Source organism: Elephas maximus, chromosome 22 (assembly GCF_024166365.1).
Source record: "Elephas maximus indicus isolate mEleMax1 chromosome 22, mEleMax1 primary haplotype, whole genome shotgun sequence".
In the NCBI taxonomy this organism is placed as follows: Eukaryota; Metazoa; Chordata; class Mammalia; order Proboscidea; family Elephantidae; genus Elephas; species Elephas maximus.
Window position 1 is genome coordinate 33,179,687 of NC_064840.1, and position 17,946 is coordinate 33,197,632.

General features: G+C 53.9%; 1 protein-coding gene across 5 annotated transcripts in view; it reads right to left on the minus strand.

Moving 5' to 3' along the window:
* The window catches only part of TXNRD2 (thioredoxin reductase 2), a 71,780-nt gene that overhangs the window by 13,643 nt on the left and 40,191 nt on the right, over window positions 1-17,946 (minus strand). For 4 of the 5 annotated variants that reach the window (XM_049865190.1, XM_049865188.1, XM_049865187.1 and 1 more), the window contains exons 10-11: window positions 17,742-17,833; window positions 13,982-14,156 (exon numbers count right to left, since the gene is read on the minus strand). In XM_049865190.1, the coding sequence (XP_049721147.1) occupies window positions 13,982-14,156; window positions 17,742-17,833 (267 nt within the window). Of the gene's footprint in view, window positions 1-3,404; window positions 7,146-13,981; window positions 14,157-17,741; window positions 17,834-17,946 lie in introns of those variants that run through there. The other variant, XM_049865189.1, reaches the window with a different exon arrangement.

Consider the following 17,946-nt stretch of genomic DNA (forward strand, 5'->3'; position numbering starts at 1 on the left):
CCACCATCATGGGGCCCAGCCCAGCCAAACAGACAACTGGGGACACCTGCCCCAGCCCTGGCTACCCCATGTCATGTTTTTCTCCCTCCATGTCCCCTCTGTGTACCCTCACAGATCCCCCTTTTCTCAGAAAGACTCAACTGATGTCACTTTCCCCTTCGCTCCTCTTACTGTACAATTCAAATGCTATACATTATTCTGTTTCTGATGATCCAGAGGAGGGCTGGCCCCCATGGGCCACCCAGGTTGGGGATGACCAGAAAGGGACTGAGTCCCTCATGAATCGAGACACTGCAAAAGCTGCATTCTCTGCCCAACAGTGTGAGGCCTCAGGAAACCCAGGGATCAGCTGTGAACAACCCTTCCCTGGCCACAGCCTCCTGCCTTCCTCAGCGTCCAGGCCCTGTCCTGTCCTGAATATGCCTTTGGCTACCCGGCCCCTCTCACCCAGACCTCCTCCCTCCCTGCCAGGCCTTCTCAGGTTCCTGCCCAGCCCCATACGTGGCCCAGGATGCAGACTGTGCTCTGGGCTCTGTCTGGTCCTCCTTCCTAGACTCCAGGCTGGCTCGGTTGATGCCTTGGAGCCGCTCCAAAGCAAAGTCAGCATTCAGAGGCTTCCTCCCTTGGACTGGCAGCAGCCTCAGCTGCATCTGTCCCTTAATGCACGTGAGACCCTCAACAGGCCTCTCTTCTATGGAGCCTCAGTGTCTGCATCTGTAAAATGGGCCAGTGTGGGGGCCAGATAAGACGAGGTGTGATGCCCACACAGAGTGTGCCCCCCACCTCATTTCACCAGCCTTTCAGGTCCCTGAAACCCACATGGCTGTGGCAGGGCCCAGCTCCTCCACCCCCAGTCCCTCATCCTGGTCACCCTGCCTCTTATGCCATCCCTGCCCTGTACGGGCCTGTTCACCACCTCTGAGGGCAGTTTTCAGAGCATGGGCCCACTCTTCAACCATGTGGCCACATCCAGAGCCTCTGTCACAACTCCTCCAGCCTCTCCACCAACTATTACAGCCCTGACCAGATCACCACCCAGGCAGCAGGTTGACACCTGCCCCAAGGAGTGTGAAACCCTCTGCCCCCACATCTCCGACACCAGGGCTGCATGACATCTTCTGGATCAGAGGCCGTTTTCACAAGTGCTAAATTCATAAACCAGAGACTTCATCAGCCTGAGACCGGAAGAACTAGACGGTGCCCAGCAACAACGACCGCCCTGACAGGGAACACAACAGAGAATTCCTGATAGAGTAGGAGAAAAATGGGATGCAGACTTCAAATCTGAGTAAGAAGGTCTGACTGACACTGGAGGGACCCCAGAGGTCACGGCCCCTGGACTCTCTGTTAGCCCAAAACTAAAACCATTCTCGAAGCCAACTTTTCAGGCAAAGATTAAACTGGAGTATAAGACACAAAATGATATTGGTGAGGAGTGTGCTTCTTAGCTCAAGTAGACACATGAGACTATGTGGGCTAGCCCTGCCTGGAGGCGAGATTAGGAGGCAGAGGAGGACAGAAGCTGGTTGAAGGGACATGAGAAATACAGGGTGGAGAGAAGTGTGCTGTCACATTGTAGGAAAGCAACCAGGGTCACACAACAATGTGTGTATAAGTTTTTGTATGAGAAACTGACTTGAATTGTAAACTTTCACTTAAAGCACAATTTTAAAAAAAGTGCTAAATTCAACCAATAAGAATAAAACAGATTTGCCAAGAACACCACAAGCAAAATCAAAAGACAAATGAGAAGTCCTCAGAAGATATTTATGTCACAGAGTGGGGCTGGCAGCCTCTGTGTACAAAGGACCCTGGAGCCACAGGACAAGACCAACACTGGGCAGAAAACAGGCCAGGGGACAGAGAGTTCATGGACGAGGAAGACCAGCCTGTTCGCCCTCCCACAAAACCGAATGCACATGACAACACACAGAGCTGCTACTTCCTACGTCTCAGATGGGCCAAAGCACAGAGGTGCAGCCCTATCCTGCTGGTGCAGGCCCTCCCAGGGACTGAGACGGCTCACCCGGGGGAGGGGCCTGTGCATCTGCCTGGCGCCTGGCAACTCAGCCCATGGCAGGAGCACCAGTAAACTCACCCACAGGATGCAGCCTGGTCTGTGACAGCAAGGGGACACAAGCCACCCAGGGGTCCACCCAGCGCGACAACGGATGAACCACAGAGCACCGCATGATGGAGTCCTGGGAAGTACTACAAGGAGTGAGGTGGGTCTTCCTGTGCTGATACGAGGGGCCTCTGAGATGGAGCAGGACATGAACACGGCAAGTACAGAGAAGGCACAAAGTATGCTACCCTTTGTGTAAGAGCAGGGGAAATGCATGCATGCACACATATGCACACACGTGCACACACCTACATTCATATACATGTATACACATATATACACATGCACATGGATACTCAGAGATGCCCAACGTATATGCACACACACATATACATATGCACACACATAGGTACAGACACATACACACACATGCAGTTGAATACTCACATACAGCCCACATGTACGTGCATACACACATGCACACACATGTATATACACATATATACATGCACATAGATATGCATGCACATATGCACGTATGTATACATATACACACATTTGCAAAAAGCATCAAATGAAAAGATAAACCAAGACCAATACCAACAGTGATCAAAAGAAAGGGAAGGAACAGGCAAGAGAAGACAGAGATGGAACCCGGACTTCACTGAACACATCTTGTTAAACAACTTTGGTTTCTTTAACTCATATAAATGGTTCATATGTTCAAAAAATAAAATTAAATCAGAAAAAGTAAAAAATCCCTAAAATCCATAAACAACTTAAAACAAATGAACTTAATTGCGTAGATGCTGGTGACAGAACACACAGAAAAATAATTGTTCAAGAGACCTAAAGAGTCTGTATTTTGACTGTACATCCTTAAAGGATAATATTCTAAACACAAAGCAAGCTGCAAAGAGATCTTCAGAGTCATTCAAAGAAGACAGTTAAAACCCTATAATGTCAAATTTGAATTGGAAATTCACTTCTTTTTAAAAATACTAATTTCCGGGTTCTGTCCACAGAAAAGATCTAGAAGCAATGACAACCCAATAGCAACATGCACCCCTAGTCACAGATCATGGTCTCTAAATCCCTCCTTACTGATGGGAACCAGGCTCGGTGGGATCTGCCAACCCAGGCCTGGACGTCTTGTGGATGGAGCAAGAGTATGAGCAGAGATGGATGCAGCCATCTGAGGGCCCAGGCACCAGCGTAATGGGACCATGGGCCTTAGAAAGAATCACTGAAGTGGAAGACGTGGAATATACCAAACCAATCAGTTTGCAATTGGATAAAAAAAAAAAAAAAGAATCTTGAGGAAGCCAAGACTCCTGTCCTGGAAGTGTGCGAGGCCACAGGGTGCGTGCATCTGCAAGGTGGGGCACTGCACTCTGCACAAGACTTGCCTATGGCCTGGTGAGGGGCCTGTGCTCACCTGGCACCTCGTGAGTCCTGACAGGGCCCTTCCTGGGGCTGCAGCACTCCCCTCCTGACCCCCTGCAGCCCCAAGGCTACCTCAGAAGCACCCTCCACTCTCCCCCACTGCATTCACGCCTGTGACATCATACTCGGCACAGGCAGCATGTCACAGTAGGCTTATGCTTCCGCTCACCCCCAGACTGTGTCGCCGTGGATGGGGACTTGATCTGTGTCCCCCGGTCCCAGGAGTGGGACACTGTGTGACGGGCCTGTGGGGACATGTTCCCACACCCTGCTCAGAATTTCAATTTTCCGAGTCAGTAGGATAGAAGCCGTCTCCCGGGCTCCAGGGGCTTCAGGTTAGAGGCCCAGCCCTTGTCCTCTCTGCCCGCAGTGCTGCCTGGCAAGCAGCCTCGCTTCCAGACATCCAGAGCTGAGAGGAGTTGGGTCAGCCGGGTCTCTGACTGAACACACACCCACGCCCCAAGCACCACAGCTGGCTCAGCGCCCATCTTGTTTTGGGGTTCAGAGGTCAGGAGGGGCCAGGGATGACTGTTCCCCAGGGGTGCTGGCACTGCTTCCTCTCTTGAGCTTGACACAGTGTGGCCCCAAGGAGGGTGGCATACGGGCCCTGTCAGGCCCAGCTGCCTAAAGAGGTCCTATTCTTCCCCCAACTTCAGAGGAACGCCATCTCAGACCCAGGGGTGAGTGGCCTGGCCCAGCCAGCGGGTGAGGCAGTGCAGCAATAGGGGGTTGGCTCCTCTTGGCTTCCACGGCTCAGGGTGACTCCCAATGTGAAGGTGATTAGTTTCAAAGGCATATTCCCACAGCTCAGGGACAGTAAGCATGAGGCCAGCACATACTCGTGTGAGCGTGGGGAAGTCGGAACCCCTGTGAAAGGGAAAACCCTAAGTCGCCAGCTGCTCTCCTTGAGCTGGAAGTCAAAACAGAAAGGCTCTGCTAAGCCATGCTTCTCACGCTTGTGGGGAGGCTGGCTCCAGCCTCTCACTGCTTGTCCAGGAGTCAGGCACTTGGGCGGCACCAACGGTGAATCACACCAAACAACGAGATGCCAGGCCTTATCTGGAAGCTTGCTGTGAACACGTTTCTCAGTGGTCTCCACCCACGGTCAGTGTTGTGCTTTTCTGCTTAAGTCAACACCAGGCACTAAAGGATTATGAATCCAGGCCTGAGGACATCTGGACTGGAATGTGCCACCTGGGCCAATGTCTTGTCCCTGGATGAGATGGCCTGGGTTTCTGGACCTCAGGACACAGAGGACCCCTTGGGCATTTGGGAAACACCTGGCAAGGACGGCTCGAGGTTCCATGAGCAGAAGGGAGTCTGCTTGATGAGCTGGGAATCCTTCTGGGCAGAGGTCTCTCCACAGGACCCAGTGCAGGATGGCTAGCTTACCACCCCGTCACCATTTTGCATTTCAGGACCAACCACCCGGAAGGTGGACAGAGCTGGCAGCTGGGAGGCATGCCCTGCTTGGATGTGGCTGTGTCTGGGGACCTCAAGCCTGCACTCCCTCCCTGGCCAGTCACAGGAGGCCAAGTGCATCTGCTCACGTACCTCAAAGTAGCTGTAGACCTGGGGGTTCAGAGGACCTGAAGGAGATGAGGCAACAGTGCAGATGAGGAACTAGATGGCATCCATAGCCCATTTCACACTCGGGATTTTCTAGGACACAGAAATTGGGTTGCTCTGTACCTAAACGTGGAAAGCATATGGGAGCATAGGAATGAAGCCACTAATACGGAGAAATACATGGAGGGTGGGATGGGAGGAGGGATGGATTAAAGACACAGTGTGAACACTGGGCACACAGGAGGTACTCAATCGACCTTTCTGGAGTGAACATGATGAACACACTGTCATGGATTGAATTACGTCCCCCCACAAAATGTGTCAACTTGGTTAGGCCATGTATGGTTGTCCCTCATTTTATGGTTTTCCCATGTGTTATAAATCATAATCTCTGCCTGTGGTTAAAAAGGATCTGGGTGGAATTGTAACACCCTTACTAAGGTCACAGCCCTCATCCAATATAAATGGAGTTTCCCTAGGGTGTAGCCTGCACCACTTTTTATCTTACAAGAGATAAAAGGAAAGGGAAGCAAGCAGAGAGTTGGGAACCTCATACTGCCAAGCAAGCAGTGGCTGGGAGCAGAGCGTGCCCTTTGGGCCTGAGGTTCCTGTGCTGAGATGCTCCCAGACCAAAGGAAGACTGATGACAAGGACCTTCCCCAGAGCTGACAGAGAGAGAAAGCCCTCCCCTGGAGCTGACATCCTGAATTTAGACTTGTAGCCTACTAGACAGTGAGAGAAGAAATTCCTCTTCGTTAAAGCCATCCACTTGTGGTATTTCTGTTATAGCAGCACTAGATGACTAAGACACGTGCCACAGAAGGCAACCACACAGCACTAACAAAAGCAGCGTCCGCTGGGTGGGGGTTGTGCCCCCGGGCCTGTGCAAGGAAGCCCTGGTGCGCAGCAGTTCAGCTCAGCCCAGGTACCCACGCCGCCAGACCGCACCATAGCTCAGGCCCTACGACCTGGTCATGGGCCTCACTAAGTAGCAACTGGGCGCAATCCCCAAAGTAGCCTCGAGGACAGAGGCGCACTGGCAGCAGCTCCAGTCAGCCATGATGTTCGGTGACCTCGGACACACCCTGGAACCCACTAATGTTCTATTTCCTCCTGCTCAGAGCAGGGTCACCTCCCAGGTGCTGGAGGACCTGATCAGACAGTGCATACCCCCTGTAGCACAATGCCAGAACCGGGTGGAAGGTGCAGGGTGGTGTGCTGGGCGTCGGAGCCAGCAGCCAACAGCAGCAACACCCAGGCTGGGGAGTAAGTGGCATAAAAAGCAAGACACAGGCAAATGTGCCCTGGATCATTTCCCTCTCATTAAAATTTTTAACATGCAAATATAACAGTGATATATTTCAGACGATTTGGGGACCCGGGGTCTCTGTCTACCCTGTGCTACATGTGTGTCTCCATCAGTGTTCTGTCAACCCTGGCACCGCACGCTGCCTCCTCCCTGTTTCACAGGATCTGCCCGCACTTCCAGCGCCAGGTTTGCCAAGTGCCACTTTTTCCAGGTGGGACAATGGATGGCTGTGCCTTTATGCTTTTCTGGACACACAGATGGCAGCAGTGGATCGTTGGTCTGAACCTGTCTTGGTTTACTCCCTTGGGGCAGGTCGTCAGAGGGGGGACAACCAGACAGACAGATGAAGGCACTCTCATCACACACTGCTCCGTGCCCAGTGGTGTTCTCGAGGGCAGAGAGGTGGCTTGGAGGCTCCACTCAGCGCTGCTACAATTTGTACTCTGTGATGACTGGTGAAATTTAGTTGGTTTTGGCAGCGCATTAATTATCACTGTCTTAGCTAGTGCTGCTATAACAGAAATACCACAAGTAGACGGCTTTAACAAAAAGAAATTTATTCTCTCACAGTTTAGGAGGCTAGAAGTCCCTATTCAGGGCACCAGCTCTAGGGGAAGGCTTTCTCTCTCTGTTTGCTCTGGGGGAAGGTCCTTGTCTAGGAGCTTCTCAGTGCAGGGACCCCGGGTCCAAAGGACATGCTCCACTTCCAGCTCTTCTTTCTTGGTGGTATGAGGTCCCTCTCCTCTCTGCTGGAGTCTCAAAAGAAATTAACTCAAGATACAACCTAATCCTGTAGATTGAGTTCTGCCTCATTAACATAACTGCCTCTAAGCCTGCCTCGTTAACATCATAGAGGTTAGGATCTACAACACACAGGATAAATCACATCAGATCACAAAATGGTGAACAACCACACAATATTGGGAATCATGGCCTAGGCAAGTTGACACACATTTTCAGGGGACACAATTCAATCCATAACAACCTCTATTTCCTCCTTTTGTGAATTACCTGTTCCTGACTTTCCTCAGAAGAGCTCTGGCGGTGCAGTGGTTAAGCACTTACCTGCTAACCAAAAGGTCAGTGATTCAAACCCACCAGCTGCTCCACAGGGGAAAGATGTGGCACTCTGCTTCTGTCAAGATTTACAGCTTTGGAAACCCTATGGGCAGTTCTACTCTGTCCTACAGGGTCACTATGACTTGAAATCAACTAGACAGTAGTGGGTTTTTTAGTTTGGCCTTTCCTCAGTCAGTTATAGACATTGCCATTGTCTTGTCTTTTTACATAATAGATGTGGTGACCCTCTCCCTTGTGGCATTGAAACCTCCACCTCCTCCTCTGAGCCCGCACTGCAGAGATGCGTGGCTGCACCCATGTGCCTGGCAGGGAGCTCCTCCCTCCCCAGGCCAAGCCTCTCTGCTAACTGGGAAGGCCCGCCAGGGGACCATGTGACCACGACATCCCCACATGCTTCCCACTTCCCCGGGGCCACACAGTGACCCCAGGGAGCTGGCTCTAGGGGAAGGCTTTCTCTCTCTGTTTGCTCTGGGGGAAGGTCCTTGTCTGGGAGCTTCCCAGTGCAGGGACCCTGGGTCCATAAGACATGGTCGACCCCCAGCTCTTCTTTCTTGGTGGTATGAGGTTCTTCTCTCTGCTCAATTCTCTCTTTTCTATCTCAAAAGAAATTAACTCAGGATACAACCTAATCCTGTAGATTGAGTCCGTGTGACCATGGCATCCCCACATGCTTCCCACTTCCCCAGGGCCACACAGTGACATCAGGGAGCACAGTCCCCTCCCTCCCAGCACAAACCTTCCAGGGACACCTGGGCCTGATGTGGTGGCAGGAGCTGCATTCCGCCCAAGCTCTCAGCACAGCTGGGATAGTGCAGAGCCCCACCAGCTGCTGCCCCTGGCCTGGGGGGGACTCGGCCACCCTGCTCGCCAGCCCATCTGTTTCCCAGGGAGGAGCCAAGAAGGCTAAAGACTGAACACCACCTTGGCGGCTGCCCTTGGAGGTGACTACCTGCTCTCTCCAGCTCAGGGGCACCGGGCTGAAGGCCACATCCAATTTCCCAGCCCTTTCTCATCAGCCAGCATTCCCTCCAATTTCATGGCTGCCTGGAGCACATGTCATGATGAGCAAAGGACAATCCATGTAATGAGTGAGATTTAAGTGCCAGCAGGAGGGTGACAGGGCAGACGAGGTGCTGAGATCCAGACAGAACAGCGAGTGGGTAATGGAATCAGCCGGAAGCTCCCATACCTGGGGACCTGCCTGCTCTGCCTACTAATGGTGGCCAGCCCACCTCCTGCCTGCAGCCTTGGTCCCCAAGCACAGGCATTTCCAGCTGCTTCCATTACCCACCCAGGTTTTTCTTACTTGGTTTCCACTAAGTACCAGTGAGTATGAGGTTGAGTCGGTAAGAAGACCCAGACAGACAGTGGCCAGAGGTGGGTCTAGTGGCACTGCAGACTCTGGACCCGGGAGCACACCAGCACACGGTCTGGCCTCTCACCTGGCCATGTGGATCCTCAGTCTGAGGCAGCTGTGTCAGGCTACCCAAGGGAAAGCAAAAGGCCAAGTGAGCACAGAGCAGGCTGCTTCCTGCCTTTACCTGGCCTTGTAATTGTCTAGGCCGAAGGGGAGTTGGGTTGTGGTGAACACAGGCACCAAGCTCGCGGTGCTGCCTCAGGAGGGGCAGTGCACTGCCAGGGTGAGCAGCGTGGCCTTGGTGTGGCTCGCGTCCCTGGGCTGTGGGCACAGGGTTTGGGAGGTGCCTGTGGGGAGAGTTCCACATTGTGTGTGTTCTCTTCCCCTGCAAAACTACCACCACCAGATCTGGGCCTCTCTTGAGCTTGATAATTACAATCTCAGGATCTGCACTGAAATAAAAGGCTTTGGACTATCTGAGAGGCACTTACAACCCAGGTGTGAGAGCAGAGAGGCACCTTGACAAAAGGCAGACACACTCCATCCTGAGAGCAGGGAGGGAGTGGCACTGGGCGGGCCAGGCGTCTGTCCCCAAGCTGTCCTCCACATGAGGGCCGGGTGGGGCCATCACAACTACAGACCCCCACAGGGAAGAACATGCCAGGCACGTGCTCTGTACAGCTGCAACTAGGACGCAGCCCCAGAGAACAGGCCTGGAGGGGCTCAGAAGGAGCTCCTGGCCGACAGCAACACCCATCAGCTCCGGTGGCCCCAACATCCACGTGGAGCCCGAGCTGAGAGGTATGGGGGAGGCCTGAGCTGCCCCTTCCCTCTTGCTGGGCTCAGGGCCCCACCCACGGTTCCCAGGGTAGGGCTAGGTTCTGTACAGCTGCCCCCTCTCATGCTATCTGGATCAGGGCTACCAACTAGTTTGTTGAGGTTCGAACCCCTGCTGAGAATTTGCATTTCTACCCCAGATACGCTGACTCAGAATCTATATTTTAACAAGATCTGCTGCCCCCACCAAAAAAAAACCAAACCCGTTGCTGTTAATTCTAAGTCACGGGGACCTTAAAGGACAGAATACAACTGTCCCACAGGGTTTCCAGGGAGCAGCTAGTAGATTCGAACCGCCAACCTTTTGATTAGCAGCCAAGCTCTTAATCACTGAGCCACCAGGGCTTCAAAACAGGATTCCCAGGTGATGCTTCTGTATAACAAATTTTAAGAATCATGCTCTGACTAGTGGTTCTCAGAGTTGGTTCCTAACAAGCAGCATTAACATTGCCTGGGAAATTGTTAGACAAGCAAATTCTCAGCTGGGGTTTGAATTAGAACAAACTAGTTGGAAGCCCTGGTCTGGATGTGCCCACAAACACAGCACGGCACCAGTGGAAGAATTCTGCAGTGACGTGTCTGTGGTGTGACAGAGCCACCCGCTGACCACAGCTGAGCCATGAGGCTGGTCTAGGAGTGCGGCAAGACTTCCACGGTAAAGGGTGAGAGGAGGCAGGGCGGGTTGGGGAGGCGACCCAGGCTGCCCACCCTGGGCGCCGAGGGCTGGGTGTGTGGTCTGGCACATTGTCTTCTGGGCACCATCAGCCTCACTTGGCTGTAGTCCCCAAGAAAACACAGTGAGAGTGGGCTGTATGTGGAGCAGGCTCAGGGTACTGCCTGGATGAAAGGACGGAGAACAGAGCCTCGGGTACCTGGGGAGCCAGGGCTTGCTGGTCACTTGGCAACATGTGACAGGCCCAGAAATGACCTAACTGCGGACTTTCATGCAGGTAAGTGGCAAGAGCTCTTCTTCCAATGGCCAGCAGCGAGGGCCCAGGAGGCCTGGGACTGCCTTCCCCAGCACTCCAAGTGGATGGACAGGACCACAGCCACCCCGGATTACGGGATTGCAGGACCCCGTGATGACTACCTGTCAGAGCCTTCATCCTGACCCAAGGGGAGGGACAGACAACTGTCTAGAGGGGCTAGGAAGCTGATGGCACATGACAATTTCTGCTCCCGCTTTTCCCAAGGCTTTGATCTGAAGGCACTCTATCCATTCTGTACAAAAAAATCTAAGCAAAGCCCAGCTCAAGCTCAGGAGTGTTTGCACTTAGAGTCGTCTATTCAGATGCCCCATCCTGCTCCAGCTCCCGTTCAGCAGACAGCCGGGATTCAGGCCACAACTGGTTAACTCCGCGGGGCGAATTCGAGCCCAGAGCAGGCTGACTATCTTCACTCAGCGCCATAATCGGCACATCTGCAGACAGGAAATCCTCCGCGCGGCGAGTTCCCAGTCTATTATCTGAGACACCTGGTGTGGGTGGGTGATTCAGAGGCAAACAATGAGCGGGCCCCCTGCGCAGCAATTAACTGCCTTACCAGCTCATGTGAGTAATCCCCCGCGTGGAGATCAAGGCTGTGTAGGAGGACTTGGAGGCCTCGCTGCTGATCCCTCATCCTTGTTCTTCACGGCCGTGGCGCAGTAGCCGGCACCACTCTCTGGGGCCACTTGGGCAGCCGGCCACAGCAGGCCCTGTGCAGACCCTGAAGCCCCCCTGCCGTGCACACCATTGCTTCTGCATGTGTGTCTGCGGCGGGGGGGGGCGGGTAGAGAGTCCTTCCCTTTTTTGTTTTTAAAGCACGCGTCAACAAACCCAGCTTGGTTGACCCAGGTGGCTCCCTTTGGACTGGAAAGCACTGTCGGGGAGGAAATGCTCCATTTGCCAGCTGTGTAGCATCTGACAGCATTTGATTTTAACCTTCGGGAGCAGATCATGCTTTATTGCAAGTAAAAATAATGCCTGGCTTATCAGTTTAGCTGGCAGAAAACAAGCCTAGTTCCTCAACTGGGAAGTGGCTCCTGAATGTTTACAAAACTACGGCCCGGAAGCCAAAGGCAGAGTCAGCACATGCCCAAGCAGCCCTAGAGGCTGCGCCAAAAAACCACCACGGCTGCTGTGCTGCTCTGGGAGCCAGGGTCAGGGGCCAAGGGCTCCGAGAGCTTCCACCCACAGCATCAATCAGGCTGGGCAGGCTGTCTGGGGGATGTGCTTTTTGAAAATATAAAAAATATGGCTGACTCCCAGTAGGGGAGGTGGACATTCAGGCCACAGCAGCTCTGCTGCAGGAGGCTCCACCGGGGAGCCAGGGGCACACCAAGGCTTTCCGATGGCTCAGCCCCATGTCCTCTGAGCTGCAGTCATCATGGTGGGCAGGTGGGCTGTGGAGAGACATCGGTGAGACAGGGGGCTGCTATGGGGAGGGCAAGACCCTGTCACCTCACCGCTTGGAATGGAGTTCAAGAGAATAAAGATTCGCTTGTCCTTCTATGGGAGCCCTGTTGGCTCAGTGGTTAAGAGCTTAGCTGCTAACCAGAAGATCAGCGGTTTGAATTCACCAGCTGCTCCTTGGAAACCCTATGGGGTAGTTCTGCTCTGCCCTATAGCATCACTATGAGTTGAAATCGACTCGACGGCAATGGGGTTTTGTTCTTCTAAGTCTGAAAAGTCACACAATTTTTCATAGTGTTTACCACAACAAAACCACTTAAAATTTACTTTTGATCAAGAATATTTCTTTTAGTAATTTATCAACTTTAGGTCAAGACGTACAAAATTCACTTCAGGGAACCTGGGGCCCTTTCCCAGCTTGTCAAATCTGCCCTGTGTCTGCTCCACAAGAGTAAAGGGTCTGACTCCTCCACCAATGTGCTTCCATTTCTAATCTCCATTCATTCCAAACAACTCAGAGAAAACAGACTGGCTTTTCCAGAAATGCACTGCTTGGTGGCACAGCTTTATCTCCCATCCCACCCAGAAGCACTGGGACCCACCCCAGACAAACAGCCCTGGGGTGCTCATTAACACCCTGTGGTGACCGGAAGCAGACAATGTCCCTGACAGTGATACCACTCTGGACCCAGATCCCAGGACAGGGTCACTGCAGCAAGAAAGCAAAAACTCAGCTGTTCCAACTTTGAACATGTAAGTTGACAGGTCAATTGAGAAAACTAGGAGCTGCAAGTCACAAGGTGGGCAGGGACCTCCAAGCAGGTATGCTGCACCCGCTGGCTGTACCGCCCTCACTAACGAGGACACCTGGTTCACCGATGGCCGGGGCAGCCCCACAGTAGGGACCCTCTACTAGGCAGTCAGGGCCAGGACGCCTTTCCTCCAGACTCCCCCTCCCCCAGGCTCAAGCTGCTCTTCCCAGTCTCCCCCAGTGGTCCAGCTCTGAGGAAGGTCCCCCCTGGCTGCGCCACACTCTCCACCCCTCTCCTCAAGGGGCCAGCTGCCTGGGGTGCAGGCTCAGGGGTGTAGGGTCCAAACCAGAAACAGCTCCTCTGATCTCCCCAGCCCCCTTGCCTGTGGCTGCCTGTCACAGCCATACCTGTTCGGCCTTCACCCCTGTGTACAGTAGGATGTAGGGTTCTCAGAAACTGGGGGGGCGGTGAGAATTTAAACCCTCCAGGAGCCAGGCAGTAGCCGGTCCCACCCACTGGGCCAGAAGGCCCCAAGGCCTCTCTGCACCATCCCTGGATATTGTCTTTGGAAAGCCATGAAGTGTGGCATTGGAAAGGCCATTAAGACCCCCCCCCCCCCCCCCGCAGCACGTGATGACTCTGCAGAGCCCTGAGCCAGCCACTGGAAAGTACTGGGAGCTATAAAAATGCTGCTTCAAACTTAGAAATCTGGATCGTCTGTAGGTGCTAACAACAGCTAGCTTGAAACTATGATGGAAAACAGATCTCATTTGCTAAAGAGAAATATACCTAGGCTAATTTAAACCTAGTAGGGAACGTATAGGTTTCTATCTAAAGGGACATGAAGTCAGGAGGGCCATTTAGCCTCCTAAATAACAACGATCTAGCTGCCTGCTTCCCTCCATCCAGACCTCTCTGATGTGTTCTTTCAGAACAAGATTAGATGGTACTGGGAAAACATGAAGTGGCTTGGTGCTTAGGATGGTAAGATGGACGGGTCAGGGGCATACTGCCCAATGGGCTTGGTGTAGAGGGGTGCTGTGTAGTAGCCACCTGCCTAAGAGTCAGCAGGTGAGGGAGACCCTTGGAGCTGACAGGAAGGAGATGAGGATCCCTTTTCAGGGGTCCTGGGGACCTGAGACAGATGCATGGGTATGGCCCAGCACCCCTTACCGATGGCCCACAGGACAGTGTCAAAGGTGCCCATGTCTTCCCTGCCAGAGACTCGGTCCTCCCAGGTCACCTGGAGACAGCCATCAGGGAGCCTTCTGACCTGCAAGGGTGTGCAGCCTCTCAGGAACTGGGTGCCATGAGATTCCATGTGCTCTGCGACCAAGGAAGCCATTTGCTGCAAGCACAAGAGAACACATGTGAGAACCAGATACTACACCACAACCTTGACATCACAACCCTGAGAGGAAAGGGCATGCCTGGCCCTACTCGGGGACCAGCTCCTTGCAATGTACAGAGCGGAGCAAGAACACATCTCAGCACAGACACAAGAAGGCAGGATGTGCCCCCTGACGTGATGGTACCAGGCCCAGGGCCGCCAAAGAAGCTGGACTGGGCAGGGAGACAAGGGCAGGCAGGAGGCCTCGAGAACCCAATAGGAGTCTGTCTGGAGAAGGTATCCACTGTCCTTCCGCCGGGCCCCCTCTTTCTCTGTAAAGCTGAAGGTTTGGCTGGGAAGCATCGACCCCTTCCAGAGCCATACATGTGACCCTGGATCCTTTGGTCAGGATTCACGTGGTGTTATGGGTTGAAATGTGTCCCCCCAAAATATGTGTTATAAATCCTAAGCCCTACACCTGAATATTGAATATACCATGGACTGCCAAAAGAATGAATAAATCTGTCTTGGAAGAAGTACAGCCAGACTGCTCCTTAGAAGCCAACATGGTGAGACTTCGTTTTACCCACTTTGGTCATGTTATCAGGAGGGATCAGTCCCTGGAGAAGAGCATCATGCTTGGTAAAGTAGAGGGTCAGTGAAAAAGAAGACCGTCAATGAGAGTGGCTGCAACAATGGGATCAAGCATAATAACAGTTGTGAAGATGGTGCAGGACCGGGCAGTATTTGATTCTGTTGTACGTAGGGTCGCACCTAACAACAACAACATACCTGTGGTGATAATCCAATTTGGGAATAGGTTTTCTTTGTTACATTAAGAGGCTACATCAGTGTAGGGTGTTTTTAGCCAATCATCTTGGAGATATAAAAGGAGCAGAGTAGGACAGACGACCAAGGAGAGATAGGGGAAGACAGACGCCACGCCACAAGAAGATCACCAAGGAGCCAAGCAATAGAAGTTGAACGGACAAGGACTTTCCCTCTAAGCCGAACGAGAGAGAAAGACTTCCTCTAGAGCTGCACCCTGAATTCTGACTTCTATCCCCCTAAAAAAAAATTTCTGTTTGTTGAAGCCACCCACTTGTGGTGTTTCTGTTATAGCAGCACTAGATGACAAGACACACCGCCTTTGGCTCTTGTCTAGATGCTATCTCATTTAGTCTTTACTAAAAACATCAAAGGCAGAGAAACACCTCTTCTTCCTTGCCCTGCCCCCAGGCTAACCAGATGTAGCTATTCCCCCCACTGGCCCTGCTTGTCCAGTGCTGTCACTGAGCACCTGTCCATGAGGCCAGACCACTTCCTCTACCATTGGGTGGGCCCCCTGCCTCTGCCCTCACACCCAGGGGTGAGGGGGGACATCCGTGGAGAGGCCCCTGGCTCTCCCTCCCAGCCTGGGAAGGCCATGTACACTCAGCCATGGTGGGGGCCCAACTAGGGTGAGGGGTGTGTCAGAGCAGATGTCTGGCTGGAGCAGGCTGGAGGCACAGTTGGCCCACCACCTCTTCTTTCAGGAGAAAATAAACAGTCTCCATTTAAGTCCTCTCAGGAGCAAACACCTGACATTTGCACAGGTGTGCCAGCTTGTTCTGAGCAGCTCAGGGAGAGCCAGTGTCTGGAATACTGGAATAGTGGGCCGGGTGGCCTCCCTCAGCAAAGGCTGGGTCCTGATGCATGTCATCCCTTGTCCCCGGGCTGCTTGTCCTTCTACAGCCTTCTGGCTCCTTACAACCCTGGGACTTCTGGCCACAGTCTGAAGGAAACTGCTGGGCCTGCTTGGGTCACGCAGCCATCTGGTCACTCTAGGCCTGTGTGGGCCACATGGTGCCTGTTCTGGTCACCCCAGGCCTGCTTGGGCTACACAGCTGTTCTAGTCACCCTAGGTCTGCTCAGGCTGCATGTCCATTCTGGTCATCCTGGGTCTGCTTGGGCCACATGGCAATTCCAGTCACCCTGGGCCTGCTTGGGCTGCATGTCTACTCCAGTCACCCTGGGCCTGCCCACCAGAACCACAAGTCCTTGCCCCATGAGACATGCGCACACTGCCTCCCTGAAGCCCTGTCCCGTGTGCCATCTCGCAAGTCCGCACTTTCTCCCAGGCATACCTCAACCCTGTCTTTTCCTCTCTCCGACTCACTCCCTGGTGATCCCACAGGATACAGACCATCCATGGGCCACCAGCTACCCTAGTGCCCTCAGCCCTGGCTGCTTAATCCAATGATTTCTGAAGGGCCTGGTTCTCCTGGACCTGGGTCCACCCCGGGGCCACTGTGGACTCCCTAGGCCAGGGTGGAAGCAAGGGGTCACCTCAACGTTGCCAATCCCCACCTCTGGACCAGACTCTCCTGAGCATCCAACCTGTGCCAACCCAATGCCTGCCTTGGACTCCTGGCGTCCCCACCTGGCTCCTGTTCCTCACACATGCTCCCACTCCACAGCAGGCCCGAATCCACTGCTCCTCGCTCGCTTGCTCACTTGCACCCAGGGACCCGCATCCCTGCAGACCTCCAGCTCCGCCCTGCCCTCAACATGGAGTCTGCAGAGAGCCCTGCCCTCGCCCACGTGGAGGTCTCTTTCCAGCATCCTCGGCCCCTTCAGGCCCCTTTGCATCTCAGGCCTTTCCCCAACAACTGCGCAACCTCCTTGCTACTCCTCTGTCACTGCCTGCACGCTCTCCCTGGGCAGCACGAGGCTCAAATGCTTCCTGGACCACTTTGACCCATTGTGGGCGCTCAGTGGGTAGGTGCAGAGTGACGTGGTAGAAATGACTACAGATGAAGGATGTACTCACTCAAGCGCCAGGTACAGGATGGCCCAGCGGAAGAGGGCAGCCACCTGCCTCCAGGCGATTCACTGCCCCGGGAAGGACTGTGCAGTGGATTGGGGCTCTGCCACACAGGGGCCTTGTCACCGGGGTGGGAGAATTTCACTTTTTGATGGTTGCTGGGGCATACCCTGGGGCAGTGCTGGGACCTGGCCCTGCCTCCATCAAAACAGCCTGGCAGACTGGTCCTGGGATGGTGCTGCTCTGAGGAGCCTCCACCGGCTGTGCTCACTGCCCACGGCATATCAGCTCCACCCATGGTGACTGGCACTGCCGTCACAGCTGTCCCTGCAATCAGGTGCATCCAAGGGCCTGCCTGCTGGGTCCCTGCCCATTCCTTGGGCTGGTGCTGAGCTTGGGTGAGCCTCACCCCACTCAGACCCCAAAAAGGCTCAGCGAGGAGGGAGCTGGGAGATGGGGTCTCCAAGCTAGGGGCAGTGCCCCTGCCACCATCCTTGCCATTTCCTTTTGGAGCCACACTGGGCGGCAAGTGCTGACTCGCCCCGTGCACAGAGGGCCTTCAGTTTAACGTGCTATGTCTGTAGCAGCTGAGCACACGCCCAGTGGGCTAACTCTGCCCTCCACTCTCTGGCACGTGCACTCTTATATTTTGTCAATAATCCGGTTCAATTCCAGGCCTAAAGATTCAGACCTCGCTCCTGGTTCACACCTGCATGGTGCCTGGGCTGGCAGGGGTAGGGGCAGGGCCGTGCGGCCCTCAGGGGCAGAGCGGCTAGGTGGGGGCAACAGGACACTACCTGGTCAAAGCCCCGAAGGGGGATGCTGCGCATCATCACCGTGGTGTCCAGGCCCAGGCCAGAGAGGAAGCCGGCACACTCCAGGGCAACGTCTGCCAGCGGGTAGGTTAAGGAAGGCTAGTGGAGCCACGAAACCACAGGAACAAGGTGCAAGCCCACCAGTGCCCCACCAGTCCCCAGCCAGCCCTGGCCCCAGGTGGAGGCT